A 21,291-nucleotide genomic window follows, 5' to 3' on the forward strand; every position below is an offset into this window, starting at 1 on the left:
TTGGAACTTGCTCCAGGGCAAAATGTGCGTTCGTGTTATAATACAGGGCTCGGCAAAAAGATCTGACCGTTTTATATTTGCTAGTACTTAGGATGGAGAGTGTGTGGCATTGTCACATCTTCACTAACCTCCTATTTGTGAGGAATGAGTAAAATAGCAGGTATTCTCCAGAATCTAGTCTTTACATTGATGTACGACGCATCGTCCCTTTGTTTCCGAACTGCTGACGCTGTAATCATAGTCACGTCTCTTCAACGCCATAACCCTCGTAACCGTTTCTTTGTAAGCACACGTCCCAGACGGTCTTCCCGTGACGTCCTTCTTCGTAGTGAGTTGAAATTTAGCAGCGCCATCTCTTGTAAATAGTTTGATCCAGAAGTGAAAGCAGGCGCCTCCAAGCGGACGATACGAGAACTTCTTGCAGACGCTAATTTAAAGCGCAGAAATTTTGTTGCCCGAGTTCAACATCTGCCTACAATACATTTATCTGTGCTACTACTCTTGCCTCTTCAGTTACCATGGAGCAGAGGAAGGCTACGCACCGGTCGTTTGCCGTGGAAACATTTTCATTTTTTAAAAATAACGAATCTGTAGTGGATACCTAGGAAAAGTTCAGGCATTTCAATGTTCGTCGGCATGCTCGAGTTCCCAACGGCAATTCGGGGTCAGTATAATGTTAAAACATTGGAGGAAGGACGTGTGTTCCAAAAATCACATCAGAGCTCCGCTAAAATTAGAATCGGATGTGTGCAGAGAAAGGGACTAAGGAAAGTAAAAAGATAACGAGATGATGTTAAGATAAAAGGGATAAAGAGGGAAACACGATGAAATTTCCAAAGTGGTTATGAAGGAAGTACAAGACGTTGGAAGAGGTAAAGAAATTCCTATTTAAGCCCTTCCGTAGTGTTCCTCGGCAATGCACCCGTTTCCCCACAGCTTCAGACCGTTCCTTGTCATCGTAGCTTCAATAAGCGACGTGAGCGAGAGACTCTGAGAAAGAGAAGACCAAAGCAACGCTCGAGAGATGAGATGCTGGGTTGTGCCAACGGGACAAGTGCACGTGGGAAGATTCTCCTCCGGAACAGTGGGCGTCAAAGAACCGATCCCTCAGCGAGTCAAGTGATCGCCCACCTACCTGAGAGTCTTTGCTTATTTACTTGTTTCCAAAGCAACTTTTCCCCACTCCCAGAGTGGATTAAATCCACGCCATGTAGGCTCGTAGCCAGGGGGAGGGCTAAGGGGCTGAAGCCCCCTCCCGAAATCTTACAAATATATAATTTAAATAGTGTATAGTGGTAATTAGTTTTACTTCTTTAGCAGGATTAAATATTAGATGGAAAAAAATAGTGTATAAAGAGGAACCAGGTCATATATTTGCTCCCTTGAAAACTCTCAGGGTGAGAGAAAGCAGGAAGCCCTGGATCACTCTTCAAATTATTAAATTAATATCACAGAAGAACCGCTTCCTGCGACTATACGTGGGAACAACACAAATCTCTTAGGAATCATTGCACAACAATTACTAGGCAAGCAAAAGTAAATTACTACAGAGATATGGTGAACCAGACCACCAGCAATAACAGCTGCAAATGGAAGGTTATCAATGAGATAACGGGTAGAGAATCAAAAACAACAATTACTAGTCGACAAGCCCGCCCGATATATCTCATTATCTGAATATTCATTTTTATAATTCTCTGCAAATCATCGAGCCACGTTAATCCCAACAATTCAGGCGTAAATATACTAAGACCCCAATATTACTAAGATCCTAATTCAACTATTGTCAAGCAAATTGAAGAAGGGAGGTTCGGATGGCATTCCCAACAGCATTCTGATGGTGTTGGCCCCACTTATAGCGGAGCCCCTTGCCGACATAATAAGCACGTCCTTCAAACGTGGCCAGTTTCCAACAAGCTGGAAGCACTCCATAATAACACCAATCCACAGATCTGGATATCCTACCTTAGGGTATAACTGTAGGCCTATTTCTCTAACCCCGACTTTGAGCTGAGTTTTAGAGAGGGTAATAGACAGGCAATTGAATCTTATGTCTGATCGACAATTTGGGTTCAGAAAGGATGTGTCCTCGGAATTATTGTTACTTAGTTTACTTACTTAGTTTAGTTAACGAATGGCTCGAGACACTGGACTGAAAAAAACAGTCCCCTGGTTGGATTAATTTTCCTGGACGTATGTAAAGCATTTGATACTGTTGACCACAAGTTGCTACTACAGAAATTAAAGGATAAATTTGGGTTCCATAGCAAAACAATTCTCTGGATAGAAAGTTTTCTCGCGAATAGGAAAATCTCAACGAAAGTAGGATGCTCACTTTCCACCGAGCAGTCAGTGTTTGCAGGCATTCAACAAGGCTCTATACTTGGCACAAAATTATTCAACCTATATATTGACGATATCACACTAATAAATTCAGATTTGTCGATTACTCTGTACGCAGATGACTGCCTTCTCGTCCATGTTGAAGAAACGTACCAGGATGTAAAGGAGAAAATGGAAAACTCATTCCCCAAAGTTCTAAATTGGTACAACATCAACAACCTGAAGACGAAGGCCATGGTGCTTCACACCGGTAAGCGAATCCCGGCTAACACGATAGATATTACCCTTAATGACGCCAGAGTACCTTTAAGCAATCATTTAAAGTATCTCGGAATCATTATAGACCCCCGGCTAAATTTTAACCTCCAAATTGCTATATTCGTAAAATCTATCACCATATTTACATATTTCGAAAAATTCGTAAATATCTCAATAGAAATCTTAGTAGACATTTCTACCTTTCCTTTATTCGTCCCGTATTGGAGTATGGTGCTAGTCTTATTTATGGCGGTAACTTAACTCATCTGAAGAAACTTGAAACTATCCAAAACAATTTCTTAAGAACCATCCACATGCACCCCCAAGAAAATAATTCCCAACGATTGCGCAAGTTTTACAACATACCCACAATCACTTCGAGAATACACTACATCTACCTGAATAAGGTAGTCCATAGTATTCATAACAAATCATCTCCATTGCATAATAGGATTAAGCTCCGCTCTGAGTTCAGCACCCGAAACACCAGATCGTCCTTACATAAATACCTAGTAATCCCCAAACCTAACAAAAGCATATTTGGTCAGAAGTCCTTCTCGTACCTAGCAGCGGTGACCTGGAATTCACTCCCGACGAAGGTCAAACTCTTTACCAGCAAAGCGTAGTTCTGTCGTCTTCTACGTTCACATGCCTATAAATTTTAACTCACAGTAATATTATTTTCAGTGCTTACCCCCCCCCCCCCCCGCACATATGATTTAAATTTTCAACCCTATCCTTTATCATATTCTAACAGTACTTCCATACACACTCATATCCAAACCCATACACCTTCCTTTCTTTTAAATAACACCCATACTTTCCTTATTTCATTACTACTATGTAACACTATACATGCTCATGTAAATTCATCTCATCTTCCTTAGATTTAGCACTTGTATATATATTTTTTTTTACAACATAGGGCATCAAGTCATTATTTGTATTAATACTATTCTAAATGAAATGTTGTATGGCTTAATTGTAACCCTATTGAGATAATAAATAATAATAATAATAACTACAATTTAATCCAAAGAAAAAAATGGATCAACAGCTCTCAAAATGTATAGTTTTTTTGTGAGAGATCATACAATATAAACTTTATGAGTAAAATTTCGCCATAACTTTTAAGCCTTTTATTCAACGAAATGTATAAAAGTTAATAATAAAATACAATAACTAAGAATTTCAATACACTAACTGTAGAAAATGTAAAAAGAATAATGGACAACACTTGTGTTGGATATTCACTCATCGAGGATCAAGTAGCAAAGTCTCACCATTTATATAATAATCAATTGGATTTAAATTGGTTTTTTTTAATAACTTATAATAGTTAATATTGTAAAATGACATTTATAACCGTCGTAACAATTATTATTGTCATTGTTATTTCTACTAATCAAGTTTTATCAGTGGCCTTCCCCTCTACAAACATTTCAGGTGACGACTGTGCTGATTAGGGATGAGCCCCCTCTGAAATAATATCCTGGCTATGGGTCTGACGCCTTGGCTATAGGAAACATTTGAACAGCTACTCGATAGGCGAGAACAGAGTTGAGATTTGTGACTTTGTGTTGCAAACTATAGTAAAATAATCCTACATATAGGGATTTGTAACGGTACGTTGATTCACTAAGGATATTAAAACAAACACTTAATACAAATTTTCTTATCAGGTATAATATGCAATGTTTCATTCGTTAATGAATTATGGAATAATATTTTGGGAAACTCATTAGCAAGTTTAGAAGCATTTACGAAAGGAAAACAAGCCATTAGGATTTTATCAGGTATACAGACTAAAACATCGTGCTAAACGTTGTTTAGGAAATACAAAATATTAATTCTGATTCCATTATACATACATGAAATGGCATTATATGCGAGAAAAATATGTTACGACGCAAAGCTCAATAGAACATACATATAAGACCCGAAATAAACAGCTTCTAAGGGCAAGGAAGGCAGAATTGCAAACAAAGTATACAGAGAAGGATCAAGAAGTAAAGAGTAGTGTTCGTAGGGATCAAAGAAATTGGGTAGACAATCTGTCTCAGAAGGCGGAGGAAGCAGCAAAAAAGAGGAATCTTAAAGAACTATACAACATCACAAAAGTTCTGTCAAGGAAACAGATGCAGATAAATCGACCAGTGAGAAGTAAAGATGGTACCCTCCTTACGAATACTGAGGACCAACTGAAACGTTGGAAGGAGCACTTCTCTGCAACCCTTAATCGCTCTGTGGATGCTCAGATAGACCAGGGGGAAGAGGAAGATGATAATGATGGTGATGTTGGCCCCAGTGTAAGAATTAGGACGGATGTTCCAACAGTAGGAGAGATTAAACAGGCTCTGAGAGAGGTACGTAATTGTAAAGCAGCTGGTGTCGACAACATACCACCGGAAGTGCTGAAAAGTGATATAAACACCACAGCAAATATGTTGCAGCCCTTATTTGAGAAGATATGGATAGAGGAAGTGATGCCTAAGGACTGGAGGAGTGGCCTGTTGGTGAAGCTACCGAAAAAAGGGGATACATCAAAGTGTGACAACTGGAGAGGTATAGCACTTCTCTCCATTCCGAGTAAGATCTTCACTAGAGTTATCCTAAACAGAATTAAGGAGCATGTTAACTTGAGACTCAGAAGAGAACAGGCAGGGTTTCGACCAAATCGCTCCTGTATTGATCAAATTAACACCTTGCGGATAATTTTGGAGCAAAGTATAGAATGGTCATCTCGTCTCTATACAGTTTTCGTTGACTTCGAGAAAGCATTTGACTCGGTCAACAGAAATGCAATGTGGAAGGAAGTGAAACGATATGGAGTGCCCACAAAAATTCTTGATCTTATCGCCCAGGGATCGGGATTAAGACAATTCCCAATCTACCAGGAAGGCAACCACCGAGCAGCACATCACGTCAAATAAAATTAAATAAGTTATAATTAAAATCTCAAAAAGCTTTAATCACAATTCGCGGGCGTACATACTTATTCGCACAAATTAAAGATATATGTTGGGTCCTGCTCGTTCGTTAGGCAGTGATAAGCAACTTATTTACCAGGATAGAATCCGCGCACTGCTAACCTCAGAGGCGCAGCATAACAGATTCTTTCTTACAATGAATACTACAAACTCATAACATAAAAACAACACAAGAAAAGCTGATAATGTATATGTCAGATTAATGTTAAATAGCGATAGTAAGCTTTGGTTAGGTTGGCAACAATTGAGAATGCCAAATTGGAACTTTTGACGTCGCCATATACACTCCTAAAGTAAACAGCCAATAGGAGAAGATATATTATTGAAAGCGAGAGAGAATTACTTTGCTACAATGTTATAATATTGAAGTAGGAAAACAAATAACGAAACTGATTTTATATAATAATTCACATTTGCCCTTGCACATAAAACGATTAAATAAGATTTAGTTTACGTATTTATAACGAAGACTTAACATTACTTCAATCTTGTACATTGTTGAACAAAAATCGATATTAAGAAGAAGTGTATTTAACATGTGCTTAAACAATAACTTCGTGAAAGATAGAAATAATCCTAGCCATCTTGAATTTGAAAAATTAATGAAAACGTTGCATATATTATTTGGGATAATTATTAGTCTATAAAATCTGAATTAATGTTGCAAAAATACGCAAATAGTATAATAACATAAGATAAAATATAAATATATACATGAATTATGAAAATAATTAAGTATAAATAATTTAATCCAAGTTCTTAACTTGAAAGTATACGAATAAAATAAATGCCAACTGAAATTTGCCTAACATGGCGGTCGTTACAGGTTAAAACACAAATAAAAAAACTGTAATTTAAGTAGGAATATAATTGCGTAAGTGAAGACTTAGATTGAAAATTATATAGATTTCGTAATTAATTATATTTTTTTGTCTTGTAGCCTAATGAAAAATGTGAACTGTACTGAATCATCTAAATACCGATGAACGTGTATATGGTTCGTATGGAGTAATAACTTCAAATTACTAAATTCAAATAGCGTGCATAAAGTAGGATTTGTTGCTCTCCTCGATGGCGCAATGGTAACGTCGTCGCCTTGTAATCAAGGGGTCCTGGGTTCGATTCCCGGTTGAGGCACATAGTGGTTCGGATCCCACTTTAAGCTGTAGGTTCAGTCCCGATTAGCCTTACTGTGCATAAAGTGGACTTAAAACACCATATCTTTAAGCAGAATTTTACATTTTCATGTTACAGGGCTAGCATAAATGATGTGATTAATGAATTTCAAATTCATAAAATTCGTTTTAAGTCCACTTTATCCACAGTAAGGTTAATCGGAACTGAACCTACAGCTTAAAGTGGGATCGGAACCACTATGTGCCTTCACCAGGTATCGAACCCGAGACCCCTTGATCAAAAGGCGGCGACCTTATCACTACACCATCGGGGAGGCCCTTCATAAGATTTGTACCAATAAAGAAAAACTCAAAGTTTGGTATTATTTCATTGCAACTGGAAACACTACGGCGTAGCAACGCTGTTCACCGCAGAATTAAAGCTAGAATTAAAAGAAAAGTTACTAAACCAAGTGCATATTTTTTAAAATTATTCTTTTCCTCCATACAATTTATCTTGATGTTGAAATTTCGTAACATCTATAAATGTGTGTGTGTTCAAAGAAATAATGCTGTGCCTCAACTTCCTGGACGCACCTCGTAGAAGTTAATAAAACAAATTGCACATTAAACGTGATTTTGTTAATCATCTGGTTTATTCCGCTAATCATTATCCGGGTACGCACTCATTCGGCGTGCAATGCTTTGCATAGGATACAGCGCGATGGAAAATACTCTTTTCATAATCTATTTCATATTTAATTACGTTGATTGAGCTGCTGATGCAATTATATCCTTCGAGCAATATCGGAAATCCAAACGGTTTGTGTTTTGCATTTAATTTGCAACTTCGATTCCTGGCAATGACGTGCATTGCAAACAAACAAGGGATACGCACCAGTGGAGCACAGCCCCCCCCCCCCCTCCCCCTTCCTGTTTGAAATCGATTCTTGTTTATCATTTTATTCTCCAGTGTCCCTGGAGGGCTACCGAAATGAATTTTATTTTTCAGTTCCGGTTGCGTAATGGAAACGGAGTGCTCTGGAGCGACGTTCCGGTACTACAGGGTGACCCAAAAGTCGTCCCACTCCCTCTTGCACAACTGGTGAATATTCTATATTTTTTCACGATAGTGCAAGATTTATGCAAAACATGTTACACAACCTGTTGAGTGCTTATAAGGCAGAACGAATGGATGTGTTTCATTCCTTCCTTTTCGATTGATTGATTGTATTAAAATTATTGGGTGCGTCGGCACATTAGGTCATTTTGCACCCTTCAGTATGTGCGGGGAAGATCCCCATGTCTAAAACCCTTACCTTAAAATTAATAGATTGAAAAATGAAAAATAGGTGTAAAAAGCAGGGTTGTTAAAGGTCCAGGAATTTTAAATAAATTCAATTCCGGTCCAGGAGAGAAAATCAGCAAGCGTAAATGGGTTGTGGAACCCGTAAAGAACCTTTTTATCTGTAAAGTGTTTCAATTCGGTCCAGGAACTTTTTTCTCGATCAATTTAAATACGATCCAGGAACCTTTTCTCTGAATGAATTTAAATACGGTCCAGGAACATTTTTTGAACCAATTTAAATTCGGTCCAGGAACTTTTTCTGAATGAATTTAAATACGGTCCAGTAACCTTTTTTCAGGAACAATTAAAATACGGTCCAGGAACCTTTTTTCAATGTAACAATACGCAACTTGGCCCGAAATTAAATTGTGCTAGAAAAAATGATCCGGTCCTGCAGCAAAACGCAATAGAACCCATTATAATTTATGGGTCTCTGGACCTTTAACATTCAACCGTTTTCAATTTTGTGGTTGCTTACTTGTTTTCTGATTTTACTCTTGCTTTGATTGTAGTAACCTGATTCGGCTTACGAGCTCTGGGTTTATGGCACCAGACCGACCAGTCACTCGCAAGTCTTAAGTCAGCTAATTTGTGTACTGTGAAAAGATTAACACAAAAGGAAATAAACCACTAATATCTAATTTTTACCTTGTATTTGAAAATAAACCTTAAACTCCAATATTCGCAACATTATACAATATAAACAGCGGTATGAACTTTTCTTCTTATGCTGTTCTTAGGCCAGAGAATGTGATGTGGGATTATAAAAGTATTTTCGCGACGAACGGATAAAGTTTGATCAATCGCGGGGAACTCGCAACGCGACGTCCGAATGCACTACTCCGAACCGAGGAAATCTTTCCACGCCGAGAAAGTAGATGTTTAGCCTTTTCTGTATCCAACCGCACTGTTCTCGTTCATTTTGCATCACTCACCCCATTGCAACTCTAAGGCTGTGATTAGTCTTTGCATAATCACACCATGCAATGTTAACCAATAGCATTCAAGCTCTTACCCGCCTAGCGACAGCTTCTATTGCGCCACTATGCAAAACACGCTCACTGTAATCCAACACTCTTCCTACGCACTATTCCTGTTCCTCGTAATCACCCTTTCGTCCTACGTGTGCGTTATTTTACGTGACCCAAAATACTCGGTCACAAACAACCCTGGTAAAAATACCCTTGAGAAAAGTTTAAAATGCAGGTTGTAAATGAAGCTGCATAGGACAAACATAACACATTAAAAAGGTATGGTAGAGACTACCTCAGAAAAAGTGAAAAAAAAACCTGCTCGTCTAAAAAATCTAAGAATATTTTCTAAGACCACAGACAAGGGTATATACCCTTATCTGTGCCAAAACACTGTCATAACCCAACGTAGACGACAAACCGTTGGGAAGGTTAAACCCTGTCTGAGGTAATTACAATCACCACATTCGACAAGAATGTGCCTAATACTTAAAAGAACGGCACAACGGAGGGTCAAGTCCTTCCAGCAAGTGGCGGCTGTGTCCAATACGCAGTCGAGTAAGATCAACTTCTCGACGAGAAAGACGGAACGAGGAACGCCATACATATCTTGAAGCTTTTCGACATCTGACCGGAAGAGTCGTAAGACGTGACGGGGAACGCCATTCCGCATGGCGTTCCTCGTTCCGTCTTTCTCGTCGAGAAGTTGATCTTACTCGACTGCGTATTGGACACAGCCGTCTCACCCATGTTCATTTTTCTGCAAAGTCAACTGAAGTTATTTCGTTATATCTACGAAAACCCTTCACACAAACCATCATGGAGCACTTTCTTCATTGGTTTCAGGGAGAATTTTCTGTGAATAACCGTGACAAAACCTGTTTACACAGCCTGTTTCCTTTGTTTGCCGAAACTCTCTTAGCCATGAAAAAGAATTTCCCCCCATTTTCCTGCTCTCTTCAAATATTCTATCTTCCATTTCTTTCACTTTGTCTTCTTTTCCATCCCATTCTTTCCCCTCATTTTCTCTTCGCTTACCTTTCGTTTCTATCTCCTCTTCTTCTTCACCTACCCTCCTTTCCTTCTTCCTTCTTTTTATCTCTTCATTTTTCTCTTCACTACTGTTCTGATGTCTTCTACTTTATATTCTCTTCTCTTTCACCTCCTTTCTATTCTCCTATCTTCCTTCGTGATTTCCTTTTCTCTTTTCCTCTTCGCTACTTTTCTTATCAATTGTATTCTCCTTTCTTCTCTTTTATTCTTCTCTTCTCCTCTCATCTTTCACCCTCTCCTCCTTTCTTCTATCTTTCTTCTCCTTTTCATCTGCTCTTTCTTTTTCTCTTCACTGCTATTTTCATCATTTCTATTCTCATCTGTTCTCTTCTTTCACCCTCCCTTCCTTTCTCTTGTATTCGCTTCTTTTCTTCCATTACATTGTCTTCTTATTTCTTATCATTCAAATCTCTCTCTCTTGGGCCTCCCCTATGGCGTGCTGGTAACATCGCCGCCTTGTAATTAAAGGGTCCCGGGTTCGATGGAGGCAACACAGTGTTTCGGATCCGCTCCCCATTAACCTATCTGTGCATAAAAGTCGACTCAAACCTAATTGCAAATAGCCTCTTGTAATACACCGACTCCGAAAGCAGCCTGACAAGATGCTGTTATTGAGATGAGCGTGTTTCTGTAAAACAACCGAAGCGAACAAGCGTTGATGTTTTGTTTTTCGCCTCCGTCGTGTTTGGTGGGAGGATGGAGACGCTTCCCCTCGGCTGGGCAAAGATGAACCTTCCGTTGCGAAAGAAGATAGAATTACCGGAGGAGAGGGAAACGGAGCAAAATGCAAAATCAATAGCCAGGGTTACGAGAGCGTGACGTAAGCATTCTTCGACAACAATCCCCAGGGAGCAGTTTTCACGGTCGTTACGAGGGGCTCCACTGTTGTAGCTTCGTTGTTGCTTTTACGTCCGGTATTTTCGACCAATAAGGTTAAGCGCGACTCTAACGATGAGTGATTCGTTCAGATCTAAAGGCTTGAGCGAGTGGTCAGTTGGAGAATGAAGGGGTTTTCCCGCTGTCCCTACGAGCAAATGGTAAGTTTCTGTGCAGGCTTGTCACTTTTAACCTCAAGGCTCCCTATAGAGTAGGGTAATCAAGGTGTTCCAGGTTCGATTCCAGTAGTCTGTAAAAAGTTTTGAGAATAAAGAACGCTATTATTACAAATACTCTATGTACGTACCATAGACCCCATGAAGTTCCCCATGCCATGAAGACACATTATGGGGATGTGGGGATAGGGCCGCACACATTCTCGATCTCGACAATTCTGGAAGTGATGTCATCACAAGGCCGCCGCTTTTACCCCGTAGAGTTTCCCCCATGTACCCACTGACTTGAGGCTGAGTGAACCCCACAGTCCAACCTTAGATCACACACCCCGAAAATCGAACCCGGGTCTCCCGCGTGACAGTCAGACGCCCTACGGATTAGACCATTGCGGCTCTTTTTCAATAATTAATTTTTCAGTAATTTCTATATATTTTACTACAATAATAACCCGTGACGCAAGAGCCCTACCTACCAACTGCCGGCTTATCCTACTCACTCATCCAAACAGTTACGGGGTGACGTGTGGTCAGCACGACGAACCCCGGTCATTGTAGTAGGTTTTCATGACCGGTTTTAGTACAATAATATATATCAATTATGCACGATACACAGTTTATAACATTTTTTTTTAACAATATAATGATACGAACATACACCAACATACTATTGATTGTCATGGCTGCTCTGAACTGTAGGTCCAGTCCCGATTTTGACTTAAAAACAAACAGTTCTTCTAATCTCATCGGGCTTAAACGAATAGGAACATTAAAAAAGGTTAAGCCAGTACAGATCTCTGAACACCCTGTGATATTTTTGTAAGAGAATTGCAAGTCACTGTAGAACTTCCTACTCTTTCTCTCTGCAAGAAAGGAAAATATGTGCATTAAGCACAGCATCGCCGAGATTGCCCCCTGCAAAACTCCCCCCGCTGCCAATTTGGAGACGGTGCCCTCGGCTCTAAGGGGCGTTCAGGGCGCAGGAGCAATTTCGGCCAATCAGAAGCGCGGAGGCTGAAATAAATGACCTAGAAGAATGAAGCCACGTAGCCTCGTTTCTTTGACTGCGGTTTTTTTGGCTCACTTTCAGGTTTTGCCCCACTCGCTGGAGGAGGGGGGGGGGGGCATATTGAGTCGGCCGGAGGTTTTCCTCAGTTGCTACGGAAACTCTTAAGCTTGGAAAGGATCAGAGGGTTGCGGAACACTCGGAAATAAATTTACGGAGTTTGCTGACTTCTTATTATTTTGTTATTATTTCATGTTCGTGTCTGTTATTCTGCGTACGTTTTCTCCCACCTCGGCTAATCGCGACGATGAGGAAGAGTGATGATTAGGGCCCGGGACTTTATGTCCTGTAAAACTGTAAACTATGTATGTAATTATGTCATAAAAAATTGTAAAATATGTCACACAAAATTAGAAATATGTCATAAAAAATTTAAAATGTCAGAAAATTCAGAAATATTCCCTGTATATGCACAACAGTACTTTCAAATCTCTCATTATTCGAGAAGTCAGTATCTTCCAGGAAAGATGGATTAGGGTGGGGTATTAAATGAAGACAGAATTCCTTTAACTGAAAAATGTAGTGGGAAAATATAGGATATATCGTGAGGTTTACTGCAAATGTTCTAAGCAGGCACAGAGCATACACACTGGCTCCAACGACAAGATATCGTCTCATACCCTTAGGTATTGGGGGATCTTTTGGGAATGTAGCTCACTAATCATCATTCATCCTTGATGGTAAAGCACTCTCTGCTCGTGATGAGCTTGGTGGTAACGTGCTAGAGGTACTAAATTTACACACTTGAATGGCAACACATGACACTTGAGTTTCACACCCCTAAAGACTGGATCAGCATGGGTAATGTAAGGATATACCTGTCTCTGTACTCCAACTGAAGATCTGCTGGGAGAGGTTATGCTTGTGACTGTACGTAGAATCTGGCTTGCGTGCTCCTCAATAACTGAATTCGAACTGACCCCGAACTCTCTGCCTCCCAGACATTTATTGCAATTCAATTTACTAAACAAATGCACAGTCAGGACTGTAGCCTCTTCCTGGATTTCGTCCTTTACGTGTTTATACCGCTGATGACCAGGAAGAGCTTCAGTGCTGTCTGACACTGCATTCCTGTAATGTTTCTGAATATTTCCTGATTGGAAAACTATTGTTGAATGACTGGAAGTTGGAGTTCGTTGTCCATAATAATTAAAAAATATTACGGATCGTTACGATATCTTGAAACTCCTGTACTTGATTGCCGATAGAGTAGAGGAGAACAATGATGGAGAACATTTTTTCCTTGATAATGTCCGCACGGCTATCAACTCTCGGGAGATAAGAAAATCTGGGGGGGGGGGAGAATTATTGTACTGTATTAGTTGGTAAGAAAATACCGCAGCTTCTTTTAATTTCTTTGTCCTTAATTTCATTATACTGCCTTCGATAATATAAAGTATCCGTTGCATTAAAGGTACGAAGAATAAATTATAAAATAACCAATTATATGCAAGACAATTACGAAATTATACAGAAATATGTCTTATTATGAGAAATTATACAGAAATATGTCTTATTATGAGAAAATTGAAGAAATATGTTGTAAAAACGCGAAATTTATAAAATATGTTAAAACATGCCTTGTCAAGATTGTCTATTTCGTCTGATTTTGAAAATGAATGTTATAACATAAAGTCCCGGACCCTAGAGATAATTATATCACCTTATACACAATGTAATAGCAAAAAGATTATTGTATTATTGTATTACAAAAAATACAAAAAATCATCTTTTCAGGATCAGGTATCATATAAATAACTACTCAGTGAATTCAATGTTACACCAATGTTAAGGAGAGAAGTATCACATCAATTATTCTTATATAAGTTAGTCAACGGGCTGGTTGACAGTCCAAATCTCCTCCAAACATTAAACTGTAATGTTAAGAAGGACATGTTACGGTTCAGGCAGACTTTTTATTACAGAAAATGCCACTCAACCGTGCACCAGAATTCGCCCATTCTAAGACTATGTATTAAACACAATGAAATAGTCAGAAATGGTGGAGACTTGTATTTCGCTATGCCATTCAAGCAATTCCTGACTGTCCTTGGAAGAATGTCATGAACAAATCAATGCCCGTATGTATATATCAGAGGTGTCTCCTGAACGCATGGGGTGCATGCTCCGCATGCGTTCAGGAGACGCCTCTGGTATATATCAATGTCTGCATATAGATATGTATCTTGCTACACTTCTGTAAATGTCATTTTTAAATTTACGTTTTCTATCAAATTTGTGCTAGTATTCTTTAATCAATGATTAGGGTAGTTTTGCTCTCTTTCTTCTTTCTTTGTTTTGTATTATTGAAATTGAAATTTTTAATTGTTTATAATTTATGTAAGCCTTTTGTAATTGGATCGAAAGCTCTGTTATAGGTGAAATAAATAAATGTGTAATTGATCAAGGGAAACTTGCAAAGAATACGCATTTAATCTAAGGAATAATTGGTTCCACAGTTTTCAAAATTCCAAAAATGAGAGGTCATTAAAGTTCTGAATCGAGCGCCAAATAGTTCGCACGGACGATGCTAGATAGCGTACGGAATTGAGAACTTCTTCGCTGGAACAGGCAAAACGTTCGAACAGGCAAAACGAGCGGTATACGCTCGAAGACCAGTAGTACACGTATAACCGTAATTTGTCTAGTAGTGGGTCCTCAAATATGGATCATGAGGTGAAAGACGCAGCGAAATTGAGACTTAGGTCAACATAGTCACTATCTCCATCTTAAATTGTAGTTTAGTCTATCTTACCAATACATTGATATATGAAAATGAAACAGATGATTGTGGGCTGAAACTGCCTGGACGGATAAATTACATATGTCTACAATCAATGCATTACAATGATATCCCATTGTAAACGCTTGGGGGTGGGACACTCAAAGGAGACGAGGGAGCGAAAGAGGGGCCAGTACTATAATGTACAGTATGATGCATAAGTATTAGGAAGGAAATCATCCATCACCATGTTCATTCTCTTGCGAGCTTGACGAATGGAAATAAAACACCAAACAAGCTACTGAGAACCTCTGCACTAGCATACGTAAAAGATCATTCCTTAAAAATTAATAAAAATAGTCATGGAAAATTTCCCGAGCCACACTTGTTTATCCCACTGTACACACAATTCAAAATTTGTCAATTGACAAAAATCGGTTGACTCCAGTAACACATTAAAGTGCATAAGATGCTGATGCACTTTTGATGCATCAAAATACACATAGAAATGCATGAAAGGTTACTTTTATCAGTTGCTGTTCCGTCTGACGCAGTAAAATGCATGAATTGAGATGAGACAATCATTTCAAAGAAACCAACATTACACGTCTAAATTTAACAACTGATGCATTTCGATACTAAAAACTTCTCTACGTGAAAAAAGTCCAGAGCATTCCTGCGGACGGGGGCAGCGCCGTCTTCAAGACTTTAACTTTGCCTGAACAACAAGATTTGTGGGAAGGTGGAGAATAATTTACTCGAGGGGAAACTTTTCCCTCCGAACGATATGATTAAATTTGGGCTAATTGTGGAGCAACTTTGGGAACTCCCCCCCCCCTCCCGCTCTTGTTCCGAAGTTATCAAACTTTCCTCCCTCTGCTCATTTTTGCTTCCCCCCGAACCGCTCGCTCTGTTCAGCCGTGAACCAAAAAAAGGGAAGCAGAACTTTCGAGCCTTTGACGCCCTATTAATTACCCTAACAATGATCACATCAAACTATTAGACCGCTTCAGATTGTCTTTCTCTTCGTGGTTGCAAGGATTTCTCAACTAGTATTCAACTGAACCTCTTCTGAAGAAAAGAGATACTGAATTCTTGTCTCGGAATGAAACAGGTAGGATTAAGGTACACGAAATACTCTTGTGGTTGATTTGCTTAATTTTACTTCGCTTTTTCTGCCACTTTTGGCTAATTTGCGAAGATGGGGATGAGTGATGATGTGATGAAATTGATGAATGGACATTCACAAACATCCATGCCGGGCCGGGATTCGAACCCGGTACCCCTGGCGTCGTAGTGCAACGTGATAACTAGGGCTCGAAAGTTGAGGAAATATACTTTTTTTCCCTAGTGTCAGAAGACGAAGCCCAACATAATATATGTTCATTTTGGGTCATTGTAGGCAAGAAAAAGGTGGGTTTTATTTGTCCTTTTTTGCCTTTTTCGGCGTTTTTTGGTTTATTGGTCCTTTTTTTAGCCTTTTTCAGATCTTAACAGCCTTTTTTGCAACTTCACCTTCTTTCGACTATCTTACTGCCCATTCTGAATTCGAATCATCATCAGTCCATCATCTCTTAAACATCCTTTCTGTAGTAAAGAAATTAAGAAAAATAAATAAATAAATATATTTGAACCATCCCTGAAACGAGAGAAAAACAATTTTGGACTGAAAGAAGATGCATTTCATTCATATATTTTTTCGCACTGTGTTCCATACCACCAGAATTTTGTAGTTTTCTATTCATTAAATACGTAATTAAAACTGAAGTTATTAATTAATTTGTATCACATATATACGTCCTTTTTTCCGTTTTTACGTCCTTTTTTTATATGTTTAGTTTATAAGTCTTCAACTTCCAAGCCCTAGCGATAACCACTCCGACGAAATAAGCCAGCCAAGGAATTGGTACACTAATTGTAACGGCCACGCCAGCACGCATGAAGATTTACACGTTATGACGCAATTATATGAGCACGTGGTTAACTACCAACCTTTATGAAGAACTCTTATTTGTGCTGCATCTCAGTGTATATAGGGTATACGTATACATGTGTTGTTTTATCTGAATAGTGAACGACTTACAACCGTGTTTCAAAACTTGTTATTTGGAAACTGCGTTGCTGTATTTAGCCACATGTGCATACACATGAAACCAAGACGAACTGATAAAAGTTTTTCCTGTGCGCATTAATAGTGATGTAAAGTGAAAGTGTGTTATTCACCGTTGCCTGAATCTGACGTTCGATTGAGGAAGAATAACATTGGGTATTAACAATTTTTAGTAACTTTATAGAGGCCGGTCGGTGCTTGTCACAATTTTCGTTGATGTCATAGTTATCTGGGTGCCTAAGGACAGCAAAAAACCTATCATTGCTATGTGAAAGTGGTAGCTAATAGAAATGGCTGCCAATCCAGGATTGCTGATGTTAACTTCTGAAAAATATAACACTATATCAATCCTATTTAATGAAAGCTTAAAATGTTATCTTAGGTTTATCGATCGCGGATTAGTAAAAAAAAATCGGGTAATTATCTGATAAGTCCCGAACACCTCTCACTCGTTTATTTCGTTAATTTTAGCATTGATACTTAACTATTTTGCATTGCGGAAGATTCTTTAAGGTGAAGTTATGCCTTTCCCCATAAAATAGTGTCAACTTTTCATATTACGAGTCATTATTTGTCTTCCTTGTTCTGCTTGGGTAACAGACAATATGGCGTGCACTCGTCATGGATCATCGCGCGTCGTACTTGTGTTTTGTCGATTTGGAGTGGGTATGCAGTGTTTCAACCTTCTTTACCGAAAAAAACTACTTTCGTGTTCATTATGTCATCACAAACCATTGACGGATAGCCCCAAAAAAACATTCACGATAGCACCACAAACCATTGGCGGATAGCCCCAAAAATTATTCACGATAACCCCACTAAACATTTCCGGCAAGGTTAGGTTAGGTTGGGTTAGTTTAGGTAAGCATAGTTAAAAAAAATCTCGTAAAAGAAGGCACGTTTGGAAACACTGGCGAGACCACGTGACTTCGAACGCTCGCGCCATCTGCACGTACATAATGGAAACAACGGCATAATGTTACAGAAAATGCAAGTTCCTTACGTAACAAGTGATTATTTATTGTTCTGCAGCATTCTATGCTGAAGTTTTCAGTTTCCGCGAAAGAAAATACCTCCAAGAACTTCGACAATGCTACAGAAACTGATTTCAGTAAGTAGTTTCTCCTGTAAATTTGAAGAAATTCGTTCAGGCGATATCGAATATTTACCATAAATCGTATTTTTCACTAATGATTTTATGTTTATCATTAATTTACCAATAACCTAGACATCTGAGAAGAAAGTGTTTGTTCCAAAGAAATATTCTACTGTAAACGCTTATTTTTAATTTGACATAGTACACATGTTGGTTTTGACCATAAAATGTATATAGAACAAATGAATTATGAAATTGTACATCGAAGGATTCTCTTTAATTACTCCTATTGTAACTGGTATTATTTTCAGAATCTCACAATTAACCTTGATAGTGGTATCTTAGTTGTAGTTATATGGGCCGTAGATATTAGTCTTCGTCTACAAGCGTTATCTATACATAATCAGCGTGTATATTACATTGACTTGTAGCCGAGTGGTTGTCGGCCTCTGTGTCGGAGTGGTTAGCATATCGCGCTACGACGCCAGGGGTCCCGGGTTCGAATCCCGCTCGGGCTTGGTTCTTTGTGAATGTCCATTCATCAAATTCATCATTTCATCACTCATCCCCATCTTCGCAAATTAGCCAAGAGGCTCAAAACGCGAAGTAAAATAAACTAAATCAATCAATAATTCAATCAACATTGACTTGTATGCAGTGTAAAGCACACTTAGAATAAATTGATGTCATTGTTTCGAAAAAAAATGTCATTTTTCAACGGAGTTATTCATATCAAGATAACAACACTCATATTTACAACAAGAGCTTCTAGCATTCTTTATCAAGCACCATCTTTTGGCAAAAAAATTGAACGAAGGCAATACACACGTGACACGTGGCAATCCTGACAAAAGTAGTACATTTTTCAGTTACCCAATAGTTTGGCACCCACAATAGATATACTATGTAGAAATTTCAGCGAGAAATGCAGACTCGACCAGGACTAAAACCTGGGTCCCTAGCGTAACGTGACATTCCTCTATCAACTGAGCCAGCCCTGATTTCGCCTAGTTATAGATCTTTCTATTTTACCTGTGAGGAATCGTCGCTGCCATTGCTACCACAACTGGATCTGTTGCCTTTGATATACTGGTGACATCGACGATACCTGATTTCTCCCAGCGTAAAAATATACCTTTCTTTTCCTGATCAATGTAGTACATAGATGAAAATGGATCGTTAAAATTGGTCGTTATGAAAGTACACTGTGCACATAAAACACGTAACCAATGTAAATGTGCTAAGATAATTTTTGAATGTTTTTTTGTTTTCCAGAACCCGATCGCATGGACCCAGTGAACCTGTCTCATCAAAAATATTCCTCATCGTTTGAAGTTGCCGCCAGCGTATCAGGTAAGAACTTTCTCTAGTCTTCCTGTAGTCCATATAAAGGTGCAGGAACAAAGTTGATTATCTATCACTCGGAAGTATATGGATTCATATATTTCGTAATGTAACATTTATATAGCAATGATATTAGACCACAGTTTTACAAACTACATTTCCCACATATATGTCTTTCTTTTTAACGATAACATTATTTCTTTATTCGATGGCGTGATTCGCCAGATCAACGTTTTCCGTCACCGAGGTGGCATGTATACGCATAAATATGAAATGGGTGCGGGGATTTTGCTCCGGTGGAATTTGCGCCCCATAGAATTTGCGCGGCGTAGAATTTGCGCCGGGATGGATTTTGAGTTAAGTGTTGCCAACCCCACTTACATTCCTTTACCTGTTCTATTCATTTTTCTACGAATATAATAGGGTAAACCAATAGAAAAATACCTGTCACTTTTCCATACGAATAGAAAAAATACCTGTCACTTTTCCATACGAATAGAAATACACCTTTCACTTTTCCTACGAATATAAATAAACCTTTCACTTTTCCTACGAATAGAACCACATCTTTCACTTTCCCTGCCAATAGAAAAAAACACCTGTCACTTTTCCATACGAATAGAAATTACACCTTTCACTTTTCCTACGAATATAAATACACCTTTCACTTTTCCTACGAATAGAACCACATCTTTCACTTTCCCTGCGAATAGAAAAAAACACCTGTCACTTTTCCATACGAATAGAAATTACACCTTTCACTTTTCCTACGAATATAAAAACACCTTTCACTTTTCCTACGAATAGAACCACATCTTTCACTTTCCCTGCGAATAGAAAAAAACACCTGTCACTTTTCCATACGAATAGAAATTACACCTTTCACTTTTCCTACGAATATAAATACACCTTTCACTTTTCCTACTAATAGAACCACATCTTTCACTTTCCCTGCGAATAGAAAAAAACACCTGTCACTTTTCCATACGAATAGAAATTACACCTTTCACTTTTCCTACGAATATAAATACACCTTTCACTTTTCCTACGAATAGAAAAAAACACCTGTCACTTTTCCTGCGAATAGAAAAAAACACCTGTCACTTTTCCATACGAATAGAAATTACACCTTTCACTTTTCCTACGAATAGAAATACGAACAGGACAATATATATATATAAAAACCAGACTTGTAAGTACTTCAATATTTTTATCTTGGAGTTGGAAGTAACGGACACTACGAAGGGGAAGCCACTGCTCATTCGCCAGGGGCTTCAATTTCGCCTCAAGAGGGGAAACAAGGGGTATGGGTAAGTTTCTTTAAAAATTGTAAAAATAATATTTTTCTTGCTTTGTTATAATTAATATACATAATTAACATTAATCAATGTTATTTAACGAAATTATGTTATTATGATTTATAATGTAAGTAACTTGGAAATATAAGCAACAAGTATGATTCCGCATTGGTATGTGTTTATATATTATCTTCGACGATTTGGGGTATTTGATTTCACGTTGGCAACAATGCGTCTTCGGCGCAACTTCCCTATTTTTCTTGTCGGCGCAAGTTCCACGGAGCCTATGAAACTCACATACGTAATTTTTAATTGCATGCCGAAAGAAAAAAGACATTTAATTTTAAAATAAATATTTATGATTATAACGAGACCATCGTGGTTAAGACGAGAGGACAATAGGGGAGGCAATAAGATATATTAAACGGAGATTGGTCGGCTTGCGATGACATCATTTTAAAATACGTGAATTTTAGATAAAGTAAATGTAAGCACGGAGTTCAAAGTGTTTTTTTTTGTAGTAAAAGA

The 21,291-nt window shown here is 38.4% G+C and overlaps 1 protein-coding gene across 1 annotated transcript in view; it reads left to right on the forward strand.

Moving 5' to 3' along the window:
* The window catches only part of LOC146003616 (suppressor of lurcher protein 1-like), a 445,888-nt gene that overhangs the window by 338,270 nt on the left and 86,327 nt on the right, over positions 1-21,291 (forward strand). Inside the window, exon 9 of the mRNA XM_083141931.1 lies at positions 19,397-19,474. Coding sequence (XP_082998057.1) covers positions 19,397-19,474 — 78 coding nt within the window. The remainder of the gene's footprint in view (positions 1-19,396; positions 19,475-21,291) is intronic.

The sequence above is a fragment of the Lepisma saccharinum genome, chromosome 20 (genome assembly GCF_977018435.1).
Source record: "Lepisma saccharinum chromosome 20, izLepSacc3.1, whole genome shotgun sequence".
Taxonomy (NCBI): domain Eukaryota; kingdom Metazoa; phylum Arthropoda; class Insecta; order Zygentoma; family Lepismatidae; genus Lepisma; species Lepisma saccharinum.